The following is a 22,303-nucleotide window of genomic DNA, read 5'->3' as shown; positions in this document are numbered from 1 at the left end:
CTGGAGCATAACATAAATTGAAATAAAAATTTGTTTAAAAAATAAAATAAAATATAAATTGGTTTGATTGTGAAACTGAATTTATTCAATTTCAATCGAGTTTAACTGAATTTTATTTTTAAATTAAATTTCTTTATTGATTCTATTTGCTGTGGTAATTTCTAAAACTAGATTTTTTTTATCGTTTTAATTTTTATGTTGGGGTTTTTAGATTAGATATGCCAAGTTGGGCAAAAAAAATTAATTTATTGCTTTTTTAATAAAAAATTACGAATATGTAGTCGTTTTGAAAAAAATTACAAAACTATAGCAATCAAACACGTCCACATGGGGCGTGTTCTCGAGAGACACGCCCATGTGGGGCGTGAGCCTCTGAAGATAACACGCACACCTTGGGCGTGACCAGGAGAGAGACACTCCCAGTGGGGGCGTTAGGGGTGTTAACGGGCCAAGCCGAGCTTTGGTCTTAAAAGGCTAAGCCTGTGATTAATGTGTTGGTCTTACCAAGCCTGTTACCTGTTACGAATATAATTATCGGCCTGTGTCCTGTCTTATTTACAAAAAATAAAAGCCTGATTTGACCTGTTAGCCTGTTAGAAAAAAATAAGACAATAAAAATTTATCCAAACAGAATATACAATCAACAACACTAGTAATTCCATAAATATTCATAAATTGAATGTATATCGAAACAACATAATATAGAACAAAATCATTCAAAAAGTCTATTTAACTAATAATATAGGGGTGAAATGGATTGAGAGGAGAGAGAGGGCTATTACAAATAGTATAAAAAATATAAATATAAATAAAAATTAATATACCAGGCCAGCCTGAGAGGCTCTAAGGCTGAGCTTTTGAATTGGAGCCTGAGGCCTTTTTACTAAACAAGCTTTTATACAAGTCCAAGCCTGGTTCCAACAACCAATATTAGGTATGTAAGCCTGAGCCTTTACGAGCCGAGCCAAAGGTCCCAGAAAGGCCCCTGGCTCGTTTATCACCCCTAAGGGGCGTGACCTCCCTGGTCTATAAATAGGCCTTTTTTTCACTTTTTCCCTCATTTCTACCTCCACTTCCTCTTTCTAAACCACTCCTCCACCTTCTCTCTACATTTCTTCTGGAGCGTTTTGCGCAGCGAAGCTCTGTCTCTCTCTCATGTAAGTCCCTATTTATTGTTTATATTTTTTATTAACAACAATAAATATATGATAGTTATTAGTGACTTAGATAATTGTTAGGGGGTTAGAAAAATATTATTGACCTATGTAAGAGAATGATTAGTGACTTAGGAATTAGATATGGACTTAGAAATTAATTAGGGTATTCTAAATTGGTATATGCTGGTGATAGGACTTATTTACACACTTAGAAATTAGTTTGAGAATTAATAATTTTTTATGAATGACACTTGCAAACATATTGACCTTTCAATTAACCACATTATAATTAGGGTTTGTAAAAAAAAATACCGTATGCAATATTACTTTAAATTGAATTTGAATTATTTAATCTATTCAAATATATTTTTAGAATAATGTAATGTTAAATTAATTAATTTTGATTGATGTTAATTTAATTGAAATTAATATAACAATTGAAGTAAGTTAAATGCTATTTAATTGAGTGCAATTAAATTTTATTTAGCGTAAATTAATATAATCTCAATAGTAATTTGGGTATAATTTTTTCATTTGTAGTAGTATTCTATTATGGCCCATTCGTCTTCGTCAGAGTCGTCGCGCTTTGGATCCGATGGTGATGCTGAGCCATCCGATCTTTGTACGCATGTACTTCCTGGACCATATAGGTGGGAGGTACTCCGTAAGAGGACACAACGCACTCACGTTTCACAACTTGTGTGGAACGAGGATAAGGTCAGGGGATTAAAGACGAGGCGAGGGAAACTTCAGGGGGGCCCCGTCATGATGATATACCAGACGTTATCGCTGACTATTTGACACAGGCTGAGTTCGTACATGCGGCACGTATGAGTCATATTCAGGTATGTAAATTTTATATTACTTAATTAAATTACCGTATGTGGACTTTGTATAATTGTTGTTTTACCTTCAGATCGATACCGCCTTGATCAGTGCTTTGGTTGAGCGGTGGAGACCGGAGACACATACGTTTCACATGATGCAGGGAGAGATGACCGTTACATTACAGGACGTGGCTGGTATACTTGGTTTGCCTACTGACGAGCAGGCAGTTACCGGACCTACAACTTTGGATTGGATCGCTGTGTGTCAGCATGTTTTTGGGTCTGCCCCTGTTGCGGGCACAGACATTCACGGAGGCGATCTACGTATTTTATACTTAGACAGAATATATCCCGATTGGTTTCCAGTAGCACACAATCCTGATGAGGTGAGGCGTTACACCCGGGCACACATTTTGCGGCTATTAGGCCCATGGCTACTGTGTGACAGATCGGGTGGCAGCAAAATTGCGTGTCGTTACGTTCCACTGCTAGGAGGGGACTTTCAGGACATTGGCACATACAGTTGGAGGTCCGCGGTTCTCGCCCATCTCTTTAGACATTTATGTGTGTCAACAAACCCGCAGACTGTTAATATGGGTGGTTGATTGCTCTAGATATGGGCTTGGATTAGATTCCCCCCATTGCTCCACCTCTTCCGCAGCCTACCCACCCGGACTGGCATTTCGGTCACAGGTATATATTATTTGTAATTGTCTAATTCATTACATGTTCATTTGCCGTATGAGTAACGAAATTTGGTACACATTTTGTTACAGGTTTAATTCTCTAGCTCCCTTTAAGCCACATGAGCAGTCTTGGTATCGGGCAATCCATGACACGCTTTATAGAGACAAGGTTTGTTATCTATTTAGTAATTGTTTTTATATTTTTTACATCTTATAGTTTGATTAATTGTGTACCTGTTACTATTTTTTTTTTTGTATGTAGGTTGTGTAACAGCCATACGATGAATACTATACATCATTGTTAGTATATGATCATGAACGGTACTTATGGTTGGCCATTACTCCTATCATTTGCTTTCACGCAGTTGAGTGCGCTCAACCGGATAGATGTTTGCGACAATTTGGTTTCGATCAGCCCATACCGCGGAGACCAAGAAAGCTTAAGGGTTTTCATGATCTAACTTTGCGAGGGAAGAAAGACGATAATTGGGAGCGTAAATTGAGGCCCTTCATACATCGATGGACGATCAGGGATACGTCCATACGTGTTCCCCCTGTACTGGTCGGTTTGATGTCCCCGAACCATGAGTACCTCCACTGGTACAGACAGCTAGGGAAACAGTTCGTCGCCAGGAGAGCTGCTAGGGTTGGACGAGCAGTAAGTTTTGACACTTAAATTTTGAATATGATTATGTGTTTATACATTTGTAATTAACATATGTTGTTTCATTTCTTTATAGATTGATGGGTTGGAGATGCTATATTTTGCGACTACTGTGGACCAGTTCCCCGCCTTTGGATGTAAAGTGTTGGTTAACAAACAACTTTTCCCCCAATTGCCATGGACCCTGGATTGAACCCGAACTCTGCGTCCATGATTGTGCCTCACTCCAATGATCCCAATCAATATATGTGTAATGTGGAATTTCAGACCAAAAAGGATCAACAGGTGCATCGCCTACATTTACTACGTAATAATAATAATACAATTGAATTATTTTCTTAATCAAAAATCGCAACAACCAAACTGTCAGTATATTAATTGATAGCATACCTTCAGGATGTTATGGTATTTGACTCGATGTTGTGTCATGATGTACAACGATACGAGACTCCCCCAAATCATGTCATGGTTGAAGTTCAGTACCAGACCTGCCACATTCTTCGTCATTGTCCAATGCACTCGCATCCTCTGCAAGAAGACGATCCTCCATTACAATATTTTCCTCATCATCTTCGTCATACTCCTCATCCATAACCCAAGTAGGGTCATGTTCATCTTCCTCAGACATGTTAACAGCAGGAGCAGCAGATGAGGATGCATTAAGAGGAGAAGTAGACCTAACCGACCTCATTGGTATAACAACTTCCTCCGCGGTGATAGTATCCACATACAATTCTAAGAAATCCTTTCTGAACTGGTTCAAGAACTCTTCCATTACCATATAGATGTCTTCGTCATCGACCACTTGCAAGCTAATGTATTGTTCACATTGCCATAATCTTGCCTTGACTAGAGTTATTGATTGGTTGTCTTGAAGACATATTTTTGACGTATTTTCTGATGCAGCTCCGCAACCGTTGAGTTCCGTTTAATACGTGATGACCTTTTCTCCCCTACAAAAACAACACCACGATGACCTTCGTCTTTCCTACCGTTTAATACGTATTTTTTTTTCTTTTTTTCTTTTGGGTGACAATAGTCTTGTAATATTGTTAATACTTTTTCGTATTTAATATCTTTCTGAATACATAATATAATAATTTTTTTTTCTAATTATACTTTACGTTATTCATAAAGACGAAACGGCTACATTACTCACAATAATATAATGTTACAAAGTTCAATTGCAATTTATCCTTTAACTTGCAATTGACCAAAGTGGAAAGGATATCAGATTTTGTTGTACTGGTTTTAAAATTTTAACATTCATATATTTGTCTTAAAGTTACTAACGTATCATGAATAGTCTGGATAATTAATATAGTTAACACATTAAGATATATACAAGAAATTATTTACTATAAAATACCAAATCAATGAAAATTTGCATTCAATTGAATTTACTACTTCTCCATCTTTATAATTTTCATTCATCTATTTTTATTAATTTATATTTATTTTTTTTAAGAATTGTACAACTTATCTGGCAAAAACATTAATTTATTGCATTTTTAATAAAAAATTACGAATATGTAGTCGTTTTGGAAAAAATTACAAAACTATAGCACTTAAACACGCCCACATGGGGCGTGTTCTCATGGAGAGAGACACGCCCATGTGGGGCATGAGCCTCTAAATATAACACGCCTATCTTGGGCGTGAGCTTCAAGAGAGAGACACGCCCATTAATGAGGGCGTGACCTGTGAGGAAGACACGCCCAACTTAGGCATGTTCCACTGGAACGTCCTGCCCAATGTAGGCGTGAGTGACTAAACTGCAGTCTATTTAAACACCCAATGTGGATTTCTTAGAGTTCTTGAACCAGTCCAAAAAAGATTATGGCAATGTGAACAATACATTAGCTTGCGGAACTCTACTACAAAAGTCTTGTTGAGGCCGAAACATCTTTGCATTTGCTTAGGGACTATGTGAAAATGAAAGTGCTTTGGGCTGATTTAGCTCCAATTGGTTTGCATAATTCATTTTTTACTGCTGATCTTCATGGTTGGCTGGAAAAAAATTTATCTTGTTTAGACAAGTTTACAAATAATATACCCTGGTGTATTGTGTTTGGCACTACCTGCTGGTTGGCTTGGAAATGGAGAAATGACTTAGTCTTTGGAAATCCTATTTCTTCTCTTTTCTATAAGAAGAATTCGGTTATTAGTACAGCTGAAGAGTACAAATTGGCTTTTCATTCTGCTTCCTGTAATAGATTAATCAAGCTCAGAGCTGAAATTTTCATTAGTTGGAAACCACCAGAGGAGAATTGGATTAAGCTCAATACTGATGGCGCTGCTAGGAGCACTCAAGGTTTAGCAGCTTGTGGAGGTATTGCTAGAAATCATGAGGGTCACTGGCTCAAAGGTTTCTCTTACAGGATTGGAAATTGCAACGCTCTCAATGCCGAACTGTGGGGTATACTTAAAGGTTTGGAGATGGCTTGGGAGGAAGGTTGGAAAAATTTTATTGTTGAATATGATTCAACATCTGCAATCACCATTCTTTCTAGAAGAGGTGTTGCAGCCCGTGAGTCCCACTTGGTGACTCGCATACGGGCTTGGTTCCAAAAAGATTGGCATATTCAACTTGTCCATACTTATAGAGAAGGAAATTATGTTGCTGACTAGCTGACGAATTATCCTCTGGACAATACTACTGCTCCTGATATGTGTAGCTTTGGTTTTCCCCCTTTTCAGATTCAGTCTGTTTTTATTGCTGATTTAGTCTCTGTTTGTAGAGCTCGAACAATGACTGTTTTGTAGTTTCTTGCTGAGATTTTTCTCAGCATACCAAAAAAAAAAAAAAAAGCGTTTCAAGATTATCATTGTAGTTTGTTTCTTCTAGTTATTAATTAGTTAAACAATTCATACGATAATAAGGATATGTCTAACTTTATAGTTTATACTCTTCTGTCAAAAAAATTTAGGTAGTTAAAACTTGGTCCTTATAGCTAATAATCATCAAAACTGGGTAATTAACTTTGCCATTGGGGGAACATCTTTAATTCTAAAATATAATTTAGTAGTCGTGGTATGATTTCTGAGAGCGCTTTCTCTTCAAATTTATATATCTCAGAGGCGTTTGGTTGAAGAGAAATTTTTATGAATCATAGGGAAATGTGATTAGTAGGGAAATGGTTGAAAAGTGCGTTTGGTAGGAAAATATAAAAAAAGTTGTTTCGTAGGAAAAAAAATTACTTAGAAAATTAAGTAACTTTTGTAAAATCTATGTTTGGCTTTTGGTAAAATATAGATGGAAAAAAATGTGATATTACAAAAATATCCTTGTTTTTAAAAAATGACGAAACAGCCTTGCTGCCCTTTATCCATAAAAGAGGGTTATTATTCCCCAACGTTCATTTGCAAATCGTGTGTGTTGCCAACATCATATGTTAAAAAAAGGACAAAGTTTGTCTTTGGAATTGGTGTGTCGAGTTTTTCCGGTGAGCAACCATTAAAAACGGGGAACCCATTAAGTGTCTCTTTGATTCTATCTCTGTTTGTGGACAAGATAGTGTTCTATTATTTTAAAGTTTACTCTCTGTTTCAACTGTTTTTTTGCCTTGATTCACTTTTACTTTGTAGTATTGTGGGGAACCCATTAGTTTGTGGAAGTAGCTCCACTGAAGGTTGCTCTGGATCCGCAACCCTCATGCCCGTTTCTGTCTCTCAAGCATCATCGCAAGGTATGTCCAAGGATACGCTCGTCTTTTGCTTATAACACAATGTGACCAAATACATAGATAACTAAAAATACTTCCTCAGCAAAGGATTTTTTTAGCCGGCTATCTGGCTTCAAAATCATGGACAAACTGATTTGCTAGCAAAAGAATTTAGATAGGTAAATTATGAATCTTTCGACCAAACATAGGCACCCAATTTCTCCACTTCACATTTCCTTATCAACCTCCTCAAAAACCTCCAACTAAACGCCCCCTTAGTGCCATTTAACATTTAGAAAATTTGGTCGTGATTTCCGCCGTAGAAAGCTACTTGTCAAGAATCAAAGCATCATTCGCTCTCATCAATAAGGAAAAGTCAGAATCTTTTCCAAAGATTTCGAGGCCCACAGTACCCGTTTTTATAGATGATTGATTCCCAAGTTTAGAATAGTGAAAGTTTTATTAAAAATCTGCCATCATTGCAATTGATGGTTCAATAGTCCACCCACACAGTGACGCTAAAAAAAGACTAAAGCTTCAAGGATTTACATTGAGTACGTGTCTATTGCTTATTAGAGCAAGGAGAATCTAATGATCGTTGGAAAACCACATGGACATTTATTTAAGCCCAAGTAACGACTTGGAATCATTTAATCCAACATTTAATAATTCCAGTGGATTAGAACTCAGTTAAACTTGATTAGTAATATTATGCTGTATAAGTGTGACTTGGAGTGAATGGGAAGGAAAAGCAGAATAATTATCAATTTCTTCCCCCTACTTGCTCCCTCTCTCTCTCCCCCCTATTTCCCTTTATATGTTTGGGCATATGATACATATGTTTTTATTGTGTTCTTGAACTCATTATAGTAAAAGCTCAAATTGGACCTAAATAATGTGATAAGAATCCGAAGGAGAATTAGAGTTTTCTTGTTTCTTTTATAAGCTATTTTTAGGGGTGATAATTCGGGTTTACATGATATAACACAATACGAATTTAATACGAATATGAATACACTCATCACGAACACAATACGAATATAAAAACACGTCAAAATCTTTAATATAAATACAACTTGCTTATTTTGTGAGTTAACACAATATGACATAAATAACTCGTCAACCTTAAAATATGTCTTGTTGTATGATTGACACAATATAAATAATTTGTCAACCTCAAAGTGCGTCGCTTGTTAACACGATAAGACACTGACAATATGTATACTGGATGGAGCTTCACCAATGTTATGTTAACATGACACTACACCCAATAACCTTTAAGAAGATTAATGTGGGTCAATTTCTTCTTTGCAAGTTGATACACAACACAACATGGATTTTTTTGTGTTAGTTTTTTCTTACAGAAACTCGATATAAATTTGAAAACAGATCAACACAAATACAAATTTTTTGTGTTATTTCGATGGGTCATGTTGAAAATTGGGACTTATACTATTTTAGCCAGACATATTCATGACTTAAACAAATTAAAATAGAAATTGTTCATGAAAGAAAAAGAAAAGAAGAAGAAGAAGAAGAAAGAAGATCAATGTTCTTCGGTCTTCAACTCCATCGGAATCCTGATCTCCAGCGTGAGTCTCCAAAAATTTTCTCAATTCTCTAGTCTCACAAGTCTCTCCAGCCAAAGATGATTTGTCTCTGAGGTCTGAGTCTCTATTTATAGAGTTTGTGCCTTGCTTAGAAATCTTGATCAAATCTCCTTCATATATCTGGGTCCAATCTTTCTCTGATACAATCTGGAATAAATTAAAGATTTTCCGTACTTCCAATTTTGGCTTCTTTTTGTCCTGTTTTCCTATAAAATTATAAAAAAAATCAGTGACAAGATATCTGATTGAGATTTATCAATTTAATAATAATTCTAGCCCTTTTTATTCAAGATTTATCAAAATTCTTTCTTTTTTTGGCTTAAAATCATATATATCCCGGAGACATATCAGTAACTCCCTATTCTAGAATTACCAGTGCCTTATCAAGCCATCTTTCTGATGGGATCAAACTTTATAGCATATCTTTAGCCATTTTCGCCCACAGTTGGGTTAAAGAAAGTTCAACATTAACATTGAGATAGACAATTGAGAAGACTAGGAATAGAAAGTTATTGCATACAAGCATTGACAATGTAGTGATGACAAAAAAAGTGGTTGTCAACTTTGATGGGTCATGGGATTTCACTACCATAAATGATGCAGTAGATGCTGCAACTAACAATACCGGCACCTACAACGGGTACATTGTAATTTTTGTTGTTGCTGGGATTTACAATGAGCACGTGTCTATTGCTAAGGGCAAGGAGAACCTTATGATCGTTGGAGATGGCATCAACCGTACTGTGATCACTGGCAACCGCAGCGTCGTTGATGGTTGGACCACTTTGCAATCTGCAACTTTCGGTAAGCTGAAAGTTCACCTTGGATCATGTTCTTCTAGGCAAGACAACCCTTTCTAATGAGGTTTAAATAAAAAATTCTTCATAATAATACACTTTTTAAATATATCACATGTAGTTAATTATGCAAGAAATACATATGGGATTAGTCCTGTATGTTTCTAATGCGGGACTGTCATGCTAGACTAATCTTGTATGCATTTCGTGCGAAACTTGATAGAATGTGAGTTTGGGCATTGCATGATACCAATATCATGCCATGTGACTTGGACCAATAAGTCTTGTGCACTGATCATGCAAGACTAGTCCTTCACATCAACCATGTAAGATATGTTAGTGTATGGTACGGCTAACATGCAGGATAGTCTCGTTTGATGAATGAGAGTAGGACTAATGCTTTATTTTTGTCGAAGTTGATCCTGATTCAACATTAGAAGTATATTAATTTCCCCCAATAACTGAATATTTTTGTCTATAAATACTGCATATTTTATTTAATTCATAAATATATATTTTTTCCCCTATGAGTTTTAATCTCAATTAGAATTCCATTTTCTTACTGTACTTATGTTATGATTTGAATATGCCACACTAATTCATTATATATGAATGATGAGATTCTATTAATACATAGCTATTTGCTCTCTTTTCTCTGACAGATGGTCGAAACGTCATCTGAGGTCGAATCCTGCTTAGAAGTCCACTAGAGATCATAAATTGTTGAAAAAAATGTTTCTTTTATTCTTTCCAAGCAATAGGAAAAGAAAGAAATAGTATTATATTCAGGATAATAATGTATTTACAAAATACTATCTCAATTCATCCTATTTCATCATATCCAAGATGTGATATGGTTCCGAAGAAGTGGACGTTCTAATAAGGTTTCATTGCATTAATTTGATTATATATTTAAAAATAAATTTTTTTATAACTATTTTTTAAAATTACGGTAGTTCCGAAAATTTTGGTTTTAAGTCTCATAAAAATTTTCGAATTCAAATCTAGTCAAAAAAAATAAACCGGGCGGCATTTAGACAAAATTTACATTACTTACACGATAGCATTTCGACTCTAATCCGCTTAGTAGATAACTCTCTTAAATGCATACGAGGAAGGGTGTCACACTAATTGGTATCAATTTATAACTATTTTTTAAAATTACAGTAATTCTGCCATTTTGCGTGTTTTTCTATATCACATTTATTTTCAGCACTTGGCCAAGTTAATTACCGAATTTTGGTCTTGTGGCCGAAAACTAGGTCAAAATTTCATTAAATCTTATCAGTTTCTCAACGGATTTCAAACCCAATGAAAATCCATATTACTTTTTTTTTTTTAACTTAGCCTAAGGTTCTAAGGTGGTGTTTGGTTGGGAACTTTTCAGCGGATATCTATGTTTATAAAATATGGCTTTTAGAAATACCATGTTTGTTTCAATGTATTTTCACCAAAAACTCATCTATCCAATTTGTCTGGATTTATGAGAAACATAGATATCCGCACTGTTTAGAAACCCAATTTGAAGGTGAGATTTTTCGGAAAACCGGTTATCTGGCTTTTAATGCATTGTTGATTTCATAAAGTTACTTAATTTTTCCAGTAAAGTTTTTCCCCACCAAACTACTTTTTTTTACATTTTTCTACCTATCTCACTTTATCTATCTTTCCAATCATTTCTCTATCTATTACATTTCCTTACTATTCCAAAAAAATTTCCTAAACCAAACGCCCGTAAGATACACTCAATTCGATATTCTCTGATTAATTAAAAGAGCTTTTTTCTTAAATGATAATTCAGAAAACTCTGTATCTCATGACAGATGTAGACTAATTTGATTGCTACTATCGTTCTGCAGTTGTAGCTGGAACAGGGTTTGTTGAAGTGAACATAACATTTCGTAACACAGCGGGGTCCAGCAAGCATCAAGCGGTTGCTGTGAGAAACGGCGCGGACTTATCCGCATTCTACAATTGTAGTGTTGAAAATGAAGGCTACCAAGACACACTTTATGCACATTCCCTAAGGCAATTTTACAAAAGCTGTCACATTTATTGCACAGTGGATTTTATATTTGGCAATGCAGCAGCAGTATTCCAGGATTGTAACATGTACCCAAGAGTAAGACTTCCTATGCAAAACCAATTCAATGCAATAACAGCACAAGGTCGAACAGATCCTAACCAGAACACTGGCATCTCCATAATACAGAACTGTTGCATTATAGCAGCAAGTGAGTTGGGTAATGCTACTAGCAATTATAATGACATAAAAACGTATCTCGGTCGGCCTTGGAAGGAGTATTCAAGGACAATTTACATGCAATCTTTTATAAGGATTGTCCATTTAAAGGGTGGGGGTTTACTTTTAAAGATAAAGAGAGGTTATAAACGTTAATAAGAAAATCAACAATTAAAATTACAATAAAATATACATGCATATATGATATAAATTTATCAATATCAAAATCTAATTCCTTAAATTTTACAAATAACTATAATTCATTGTTTTTTCCTTTTCCATGTTATTCCGGAGGAACCATGGAAAAGGTTCGAAATGGAATCTGCCAACTAGTTATAACCTTTTTAACTAAAGCCAATCCAACTATGACTATAGAGTAAACTACACCAATCGCTAGCAACCGAAACACTCCTAACTCCTAACTTGTGCCCCTGCTCTAGATTTATTGGTTGATGCGTTTGGCATGCCATTCACTATCTTAGCCTTTTTTTGCGTAGAGGTTATCCAAACTAACGCCAAATATAAAAGATAAGAAGCTAAATCCGTGCCCACCACGCATGATCAGAAACAAAAAAAAAAAAAAGTGAGCAAATGTTCAGCTGTAAAATTAGCATAATCCAAAAAAAAAAAAACCAGAAAGGTTCTATATATTGTGCGGCTTCCGCTATTCACCTTTATCACAATTAGCATAACCAAGTTCTAAACCATTCTTTCATCCATCTACATAAAAAGAAATTTCTATTTTGCACGCCAATTACAGAGACACAAACTCCTAAGGGGTTTGACGGAGGATTGCCACCGTCTCAGCAACTCCTCCTTTTGCATAGTGCGTGCAGGAATCAATGCACAAGTTAGAAAAACATATAGAACAGAACCCCCAAAAAAAAAGTTATTTAATTTGTATATAAGTGTTATCATTATTTAATTACTTTAGTTTGTTTTTTTGTTTTTTTTCCTTGGACGCGCTACCGTTATTGTATTGCATAAATAAGAAGGTGAAAATGAATGGGGCAGATGCACATAAGAGGAAGAGAATTGTCATCATTAGCGTCTCTACCTTCTTACTTGTGGCTATGGTCGTGGCCGTGACAGTTGGTGTCAACTTCACTAGTAATGGTTCCAATGATGATGATCAAAAGAACAATGAGAAGAAGAACCATGTATATTCCACCGTAAAAGCAGTCAAAACCCTTTGCCAACCCACCGATTACAAGAAAGAATGTGAGGAAAGCCTTAAAGCAGAGGCTGGGAACACCACTGACCCAAGAGAACTCATTAAAATTGCCTTCAATGCAACCATTACGAAAATCAGTAACGGACTCAAGAAAACCGATCTCTTGCACGAGGTTGAGAAGGAACCTAGAGCCAAAATGGCACTTGACACGTGCAAACAACTCATGGATCTTTCAATAGAGGAATTCACGAGGTCACTTGAGAGAATGGGAAATTTTGATCTCAACAATCTCGATAACATTCTCACGAGTTTAAAGGTTTGGCTCAGCGGTGCAGTGACTTACCAAGAGACTTGCTTGGATGGTTTTGATAACACCACAAGCGAAGCTGGTAAGAAGATGAAGAACATTTTAACGAGTACCATGCACATGAGTAGCAATGCTCTCGCCATCATTTCAGAACTCGCGAAAACTGTGTCGGAAATGAATTTGACAAGATCAGATGGTCGTCGTTTGATTCAGGATTCTGTGGATGATCAACAAGTTCTTGATCACGATGAGATTGAGCTAATTCCCTCATGGGCTGATAATGATGGTGCTGGTGTTCGTAGACTCCTTCACACAAGTCCACGCAAACTCAAGGCTCATGTGGTTGTAGCCAAAGATGGCAGCGGAAAGTTCAAGACCATCAACAAGGCATTGAAGCTGGTGCCCAAGAAGAACAAAAAGCCATTCGTGATCTACATCAAGGAGGGTGTTTATCATGAGTATGTTGAAGTTACCAGGGAAATGACACACGTGGTGTTTGTCGGCGATGGTCGCAGAAAGACACGAATCACTGGCAAGAAGAACTTCATAGATGGGTTTAACACTTACAGAACCCCCACAGTTGGTATGTATCCTTTCATACTTATAGGATTAATGATGGGGGAATATATTTTTCATGTTGCATGAGTTTTTTCTCTTTTCTTCTCAATGGGTAACACACATTTTTTGTGTGTACATATTTATAATTTTGTCTCATCCAACATAAGAATTATATTTCTCTAATTATACTACTAGAAAAATTTTGTATAGCGAGAGAATTGTTATGCAAATTTCATCGCTAATTTCATCATCGCAAACGATTTTGCGAGGGAATTTGCGAGGAAAAATAGTAGCAAGGATGAAATTAGCAACGAAATTTTCATAACAATTCTCTAGTTACAAAGGATTTTTCAGTAGTAATTATAACACAGGTTATTATTTTGTCGCCTTTGTAATCTTGATTAGGACATGCATCCGATTAGTCCAATAAAAGATGAATCAGTGCAAAAACAATTTCAAAAAAATTACATTTTAAAAATATAAATCAAATTAAAACCATTTGTGATTTGTGGGAGATTTTTATAATTACTTGGGAATGACCATGAATTGAAATGTTAATGCATGCATGCAGCTATTCAAGGAGATTACTTTGTGGCCATCAATATGGGGTTTGAGAATTCTGCTGGCCCCCACAAGCATCAAGCAGTAGCTATAAGGGTCCAAGCAGACAAGTCCATATTCTACAAATGCGCAATGGATGGGTATCAGGACACACTGTATGTTCACGCCATGCGCCAGTTCTATAGGGAATGTACCATTTCAGGTACCATAGACTTCATCTTTGGTGATGCAGTGGCTGTTTTCCAAAACTGCACTTTTGTGGTCCGAAAGCCAATGCAAAACCAGCAATGCATTGTGACCGCACAAGGGAGGAAGGAGAGGCACGAACCAACAGGAATAGTGATCCAAGGTGGTTCCATTGTGTCGAACCGTGGAGTGAAGTTTGACAGCAAGGCCTATCTAGCACGTCCATGGAAAAATTACTCAAGGACCATCTTCATGGACACCTACATTGAGGATTTGATTCAACAAGACGGTTATATGCCATGGCAAGGACCAGAGGGTCTTTCTGGTACGGACACTTGCTTCTATGCAGAGTATAACAACACTGGCCCTGGTTCAAACAAATCCAAGCGTGTAAAATGGCCTGGGATCAAGGCCCTCACATCAAAATCCGCACGTGGTTTCTTACCATCCACGTTCTTTAATGGTGATGATTGGATTAAGGTTACTAGGATTCCATACTCTTCTGGCGAGGCCTCTCCCAAGCACTAGGCGAGATCTTTTTTGGGAGGGTACGTAATTAGTAATGCTTGTGCTGTTCGATTCTTTTTCTTTTATATTTGTTTCATTAGTTTTGAAGTCGGTGTATATATGTACTGTCCTTTTTGTCACACTTTCAAAAACTGCAGATTATAATGCTTATGTTCCTGCAGTAAACGTAGATTCACAATTTATGTAACTTAAATCCCTCTTTAGGCGATTTGATTGTTAAGTGACTAGTTATTAGCTAGGCCTCTTTTGTAAGAACAGTGACCATTTTGCCATGCTTGGCAAAAAAATTCACCAGACTGCCACGCCAACAATAAATTTTGCCAAAATGCCACGCGACATATTTCGCTACACTGTGTAGCGAAATATGTTTGCATATAATTCGCTACACAGTGTAGCGAAATATGCCATGTCAGGTTGCAACAGTCAGCAAAAATGACACGTGTCAAGTAGGCAGAATCCAAGCATAATTCGCTACACAGTGTAGCGAATTTCTGTCTGCTTGACACGTGTCATTTTTTTTTACTGTGCAGCCTGACATGGCATATTTCGCTACACTGTGTAGCGAATTATGTGCCAACATATTTCGCTACACAGTGTATCGAAATATGCCGCGTGATATTTTAGCAAAATTTACTGTTGGCGTGGCAGTCTGGTAAATTTTTTTGTCAGGCGTGGCACAATGGTCACTCTCCCTCTTTTGTATATCTGGTAATTGATATTTATTATAGTTATATATTACTTTTGATTAGTGATTTTTGGATTGTTTAGTGTGTAAATAATGATTTTTGGGTTAAATTAGATGTTGTTTTTTTAATTGGGTTTATTTTGAATTTCATAATAAAAATTCAGATTTACATTACTGCGGTATTTTGACCATAACTCATTCCACAAGTGTCCGATTGAACCCATTCTTGTTGCGTTTTGCAGCTAACTCAGAGGGCTAAAAATGTTATAAAGACATGAAAGCCCATTTCGAACAATAGGATGGTCGAAAATCAATCTCAAGTTCATCACGAGTTGCTGCAGTTTTAATTAGTTAATTGGATTTAAGTTTGTAATTGGGAACCCAATCTTTATGAGGCCCAAATCTATTATTTACCTTTTATTTCCTTTTATACTAGGTCAAACTTGTAGAGCCTATATAAAGCCATGTTTAGGAAACCTTGTCATTCAGTTTTAGTTTTAGTTTTAGTTTTAGTTTTAGTTTTAGTTTTGAGAGTTTATGTTTTTACAGTTTCAAGATTCAATGGTAATTTACGTTTTCTCTCTTCTACTCTTTTGTTCTTCTTTATTTTCTTAATTTCAATTATGGTTTTCTACTTAGACATGCTAGGCTAAGCGTTCTTTCAATTATGGCTAAGTAGGAAACCTTGTCATTCAGTTTTAGTTTTAGTTTTAAGAGTTTATGTTTTTACAGTTTCAAGATTCAATGGCAATTTACGTTTTCTCTCTTCTACCCTTTTGTTCTTCTTTATTTTCTTAATTTCAATTATGGTTTTCTACTTAGCCATGCTAGGCTAAGCGTTCTTTAATCAATCCAAGAATTAAGGATTTCACAATTGAATCTGAAGGACCTGCGCTTTATCTTGATCAAAATTGTTTCTCTTCCTTCAACTCGGATTCGAGTTCTGCGATTGCATCTAAGATAAGTGGTTAAATATTAGATTTAATGTTTAGGTTGATTAACCCGATGATCTTAAGTCAAACAGGATGATACTCCGCGATTGCGCGAGTGGATGTGCCGTATTGATCAAACGCTAGGTGATCGTCTAAAGAGAGGTTCCTAAGCAATTGCAGGTATTCCGAATTGCTTAGGGTCAACCACGATTTGGTAATCCTTTGTCCACTGATGGATATCTTGGAATCCTAATTCTTAGATTGATTGCTTTTAATTGATAATTTCCGTTTTTAAATCATTGTTTTTACTTTCTATTTTTAATCGCACAAAACTCTCTTTTTACTTCTTGTTTTTAATTGATCGATTAAGATCCTTGCAAATTTCTTGAGAGACGATTCAGGTTACCCACTTTATTATAAATTTTTATTTTTACAAACTTAATTAATTTGAGTGAGTTCGACGACTCACGTCAATATATCTCAAATCTATTTTTTGCTATGAAATTACTGGTTTTATTTCCTATTTTATTTCAGTGTTCTTTTTTCATAAAAAAAAAAATGCTAGGATGCAATATTTTTTTTATATTGAAAGTAATTAAAAATGAACACTTCAGCCTAACATACGCAATAATTAGATTTTATATCAAATTAAAATTCAAATGGAAAATTTAGCACCCATAACAACAAAATGATTTATTGGCTAATAATTCTCGTATTCTAATATTCACGCTAGCAATTCCAGATTTATAGTTTGCTAGTGACTTGAGCAAATTCGAATATCACGGCATGTTAAAACAATGAGCATGTAAATTAAAGCTAGGTAAAAAGTTAAATATTGCCAACTGAGGAGTGCATAACAGAATGAGAATTCGAATGCAACGAAGAATATGAACGGATCATAGTGTAGTGCGTGAACAAAGAAGCCTTTTAAAGACTGTGACTTGATCACGGAGAGGAGGAGGACTTTTTGCAGACGTCATTCTTTAGAATACCATTCTCCCCCTTTTGGCCTTTTCACCTGCTACCTACTTACAATATCTTTCTTTTCTTAGCCCACCAATCCCATTTTATAATTTCTTACAAGTGAACTTTCGAGTTCTTGTTTCTTCAAAACACCAACTGATGCACATGGGTGACTCGCTTGGATTGAGCTTTTTTATAATTTATTTCTATATAGGAAATTTTAATAATTGCTAGTTATTTTTTTTTTTTGTTATTTTAGATTATGTTTGAGTGGGTGTTGATTGTGCGTTATCTCCTTTGATTGCGCATGATTATAGTTATTTATTTTTTTGTTATTTTATTTTTGTCTATTTAAGGTTTGGAGAACCCTATTGTTATGAGGTTGTTTTTGATTAAATAAAATTAAGAAAAGAGAATAGTATTTTCTCGCAATCCTTGTTTCGTTCTTCTTTTTGTTTAGCCAATAGGTTACTTCTTCGGCATTATTTGGTAATCAGAGCTCTGGTTGTCACATAAATGGCTGAACAGAACAATGGCGGTCGAGGTCGAGGTCGAGGTCGTGGACGACGGGGTCGAGGCGACGACGGTGATAGAGGGCGTGACAACACCCTTTATGGCGACGGCGATCAACCATACATCGACGCGCGAGACACCACAATGGTAGCAATGACTGCTACAATGGCAGAACAAGGTAGACGAATTCAGAAGCTCGAACAACGGTTAGCCCAAACACAGTTGGACGAGTTAAATGAAGGAAAGGAATCTGAAAGATCATCTCATGAGGAAGAAAGGAACGAAAACCCATTCTGGGACTGGAACCATGAGCGACGAGGATGAAGTCAACCTGAAAATCAATCCTTTTTTTGCCAATATTGGGGTGAAGATTGAGATCCCGGAATTCGAGGGCACCACTCGTCCAGGCGAGTTCATCGACTGGTTACACACTGTCGAAAGAGTCGTTGATATCAGAGACTTGACAGAAGACCAGAAGGTCAAACTGGTCGCTATCAAACTGAGGAAGCATGCCTCAATTTGGTGGGAACATATTAAGAAGCAGCGAAACACAGAAGGGAAGTCAAAGATCAAGAGTTGGGATAAGATGAAGAAACTGTTGTAACAAAAATTCTTACCAATTCACTACCGGCAGGAGGCATTTGTTGAATACCATAATCTCAAGCAGAGAGACCTATCAATTGAACAATATACAACAAATTTTGATCGTATGCGGATACGTTGTGATATCGCAGAGGAGGATGAGCAATTGGTCGCTCGTTACCTAGGAGGACTGCGGACTGAGATCTCAGATGTTGTATACCTGCAGCAATATTGGTCATATGAGGACGTATGTCGACTAGCTTTGAAGGTAGAGGAACAATATAAGAGAAGATGAGGTACTTCAAAATTCCAACCCAGATTTTGTGACAAAGGACAGTTATCAAGCTCGACAACAACACTAGTGCAGGGATGGAACCTTCTAACCCGAAACAAGTGAGCAAGGGGGAGCGATCAATGGTGAAGCAAGCAAGACAAAGACTATGGCAAATAGGTGTTTCAAGTGTCAGGGATTAGGACACTTCGCTGTTGATTGTCCAAACCGACAGTATGTTACTCTTGCGGATACTCAAGCCCATAATATAGGCCCCACCTATTATGAGTATGAAGAACATGAGGTGGATGGAGGGTCTGAAAAATGTGAGATTATTTTTGGTGATTCAGGCGAAGCCTTGGTTGTCCGAAGGGTGTTGAATGTTGACATCATTGATAATGAGTCGTGGCTTCGACACAATATATTCCGCACCAAGTGCACCAGCGACGGTAAGGTATGTAATATGATCATTGATGGAGGGAGCTGCGAGAATGTAGTCTCTAATACCATGGTCGAGAAGCTAGGATTGAAAACAGAGGAACACCCATAACCATACAAGCTTGCCTGGCTGAAGAAAGGAAGTGAGGTGAAGGTGAACAAGAGGTGTCTCGTACAGTCTTCTATCGGCAAAAGGTACACTGATGAGGTGTGGTGCGATGTGATTCCGATGGATGTGAGGAGTGCATAACAAAATGAGAATTCGAATGCAACGAAGAATATGAACGGATCATAGTGTAGGGCGTGAACAGATAAGCCTTTTAAAAACTGTGACTTGATGACGAAGAGGAGGAGGACTTTCTGCAAACGTCATTCTTTGGAATACCATTCTCCCCCTTTTGGCCTTTTCACCTGCTAGCTACTTACAATAACTTTCTTTTCTTAGCCCACAAATCCAATTTTATAATTTCTTACAAGTGAACTTTCGAGTTCTTGTTTCTTCAAAACAGCAACTTACTTCAATAATTCTATTTAAAGGCATTGAGTTTGAGGGTCATTTTGTAACTACATTCTTTAGTTGGATAATTTCTAACTGATTTGAGACTTAATAATTTATTGGGCAATATGTTTCCCATGTAGCATGACATATAAATTGTCTCATGCAACTGATATGCCCTCAATTTATTATGTATTAAGAGTCAAATTGAGTAAGTAATTAATCTAAATTCAGTCAAAACACATAAAAATTGTGATTTAATTGTTGATTCACTCTCATGAAATTATTGTGTTTTGTAGAAATTTTTCTGATTGAAAAATATCAAGATTAAAGAGCCAAAGAAAGTTACAAGAATGTTATCAAAAAAAAAAAAAAAAGTTACAAGAAGCAAGGAAGCAAGCAAAAGGGTTCCATTTTTTTATTGTTGGCGCTAATCTCTCTCAGATGATGGCGCTAAAAGTGCCAATTTCAATTGCTCTCTATTTGTTCACACCAAAGGCGCTAGTGCTTCCCACAAAATGGTGCTTTAAACGCCAATTTCCAAGTCAATTCAAGTGTGGCGCTTTTTGCGCCAAATTCTCTCACACAAAATGACACTTTAAGTGCCAAGACCCAAGTCTCTCAGATTTAATTGTTTCGCGCGCCACTGTTGCCATGTCTTCAAGATGATTTGTTTTGAATTTTTAATCACGAAAAATTTGATTGGAGATTTTGGCTTTTTTTTTTACTATTGTGCCCTTAATTACATAAGAAAAATACCACTTTGCCCCCACTTTTAAACTATTTCAAAAATATGACATTTGCCCTAAACATAAAATCAATCTGCTCTATTTGACCGTTGACTGGCCTTCATAATTGAGTATGTGACATTTATACTCGAGTAAATCAAGTGTCATGAGTTTATACTCGGGTATAGGACCAAAATACTAGAGTATTTATTGTTTCACGCAATATACTCGAGTATATGGGTTAATCTAAAAAGGGTTTATAAGAAATTAGGATTCTAATTAGATTAAAGGACTAAATAACTAAGACATTAGGGATCTAACCAATTATTATTTAGATGATGAATCGTTTGATAACAAGAGAGTTGAAATTTTATTGAACTAATTTAATTCATTTAATTCACTTAAGAGGAATCAGAGGTGAAGTGGACCCTAGCTGCATTTTAATTCTCGATTTCAAATTCATCTTTTCGTTATAATTTCTTTAACTACCATCTATAAGTGATTTTTAATCAATTACTAGTTACCTATTTAAGACACCTTTGAATTGTCTAACTTAGATAAAAACAGTGAATTATTGCTTGAATTTAGTTCTCGTGGGAACAATACTCTACTTATCATTTTATTACTTGGAACGATCGGTATACTCGTCGTGTTTGCAACAACAACATATAAAAAAGTGAATAAAATCCACTTTTTTCTCTCTGTCTTCTCTTTAGTGAGTTGCATCTACTTTTTTGTATATTGCATAAGACAAATTGTCTCATCCAATATAAGAAACATATTTTCCTAATTTATTATTCACTTAAATTTTTACCACATTTTATCTGTTAAATGAGAGACGTGCTACATCAAGAGGCTATAACTAGTAGAATTAGAGAGGACAAAAAGGTCTGTAGAAACCATGTGATAACATAGGATTCGAGGCGATAATGTGAGTCAAGTTAATAGTAACCATATATCTTACTTCTATGCAAGGTTTAGTACAAAGGAGACAACATTATTGAACAAAGAACATATTACACAGCAACAGATTGAGTCAATAAAAGTCATAGTATTCAATCTTTGTCTTCTCAAGATTCAAGCTTCAACCATATAAATAATTACCGAATACTAATTCAATATTTACAAACGAGTTTTTATTTGATGAACAAATATTCAACCAATTAAAGTTGAATTTAAAGTGCAATACATTTAAAAATGATTTTTTTCCAAAATTAACAGATAGAATTTTCTGGTCAATTTTGAAATGATTATTAATTAGAAGTATTTTTTTAACATTTAAGCCTAAAAAATTTACAATAATTAATGATTCATATGTTGAAGACATATTTTGATATTTTATACAATTAATAAAGGTATTTTTTATATTTAAGCCTAAAAAATATAATAAAGATTCCCAAATATAGGAAGCTTTTTGAAATCCAAAATTACAGTACTGCTATGTTCTTCGGTCTGTTATTAATGAAAATTAATCATTGCAAAAAAAAAACATATAAGCGTGTGGAAGACAAAAATGAAAAATAGATGTAGATGTAATTAATGTAACATTCAAAGGAGGCCCATTAACCATTCACTTAATAATAATAAATCATCACATCAAAAATAGGGATTCGATCTCAAGATACATGATTAAGATATCCCTGGAGAATACCAACACCCACTTACTTAAGAACTAATGAATGAAATTAAGGAAAATGAATGAAAGAATTGGAAGAATGGAGGAGAATAAGGAT

The 22,303-nt window shown here is 35.7% G+C and overlaps 1 protein-coding gene and 1 pseudogene across 1 annotated transcript; both read left to right on the top strand.

The window, feature by feature from the left end:
* Nucleotides 1-5,269: 5,269 nt before the first annotated feature.
* On the top strand, nucleotides 5,270-11,804 carry LOC133306913 (pectinesterase 2-like; annotated as a pseudogene).
* An 845-nt stretch (nucleotides 11,805-12,649) lies between these two features.
* LOC133306912 (putative pectinesterase/pectinesterase inhibitor 28) lies at nucleotides 12,650-14,962 on the top strand. The gene is made up of 2 exons (XM_061507308.1): nucleotides 12,650-13,712; nucleotides 14,259-14,962. The coding sequence occupies exons 1-2, from the start codon at nucleotides 12,650-12,652 to the stop codon at nucleotides 14,960-14,962; spliced, it is 1,767 nt and encodes a 588-aa protein (XP_061363292.1).
* Nucleotides 14,963-22,303: the final 7,341 nt, after the last annotated feature.

Source organism: Gastrolobium bilobum, unplaced genomic scaffold, assembly GCF_033153095.1.
Source record: "Gastrolobium bilobum isolate Gb01-03AN ecotype WA unplaced genomic scaffold, APGP_CSIRO_Gbil_v1 utg10034, whole genome shotgun sequence".
Taxonomy (NCBI): domain Eukaryota; kingdom Viridiplantae; phylum Streptophyta; class Magnoliopsida; order Fabales; family Fabaceae; genus Gastrolobium; species Gastrolobium bilobum.
This window is presented reverse-complemented; position numbering and strand designations above follow the sequence as displayed.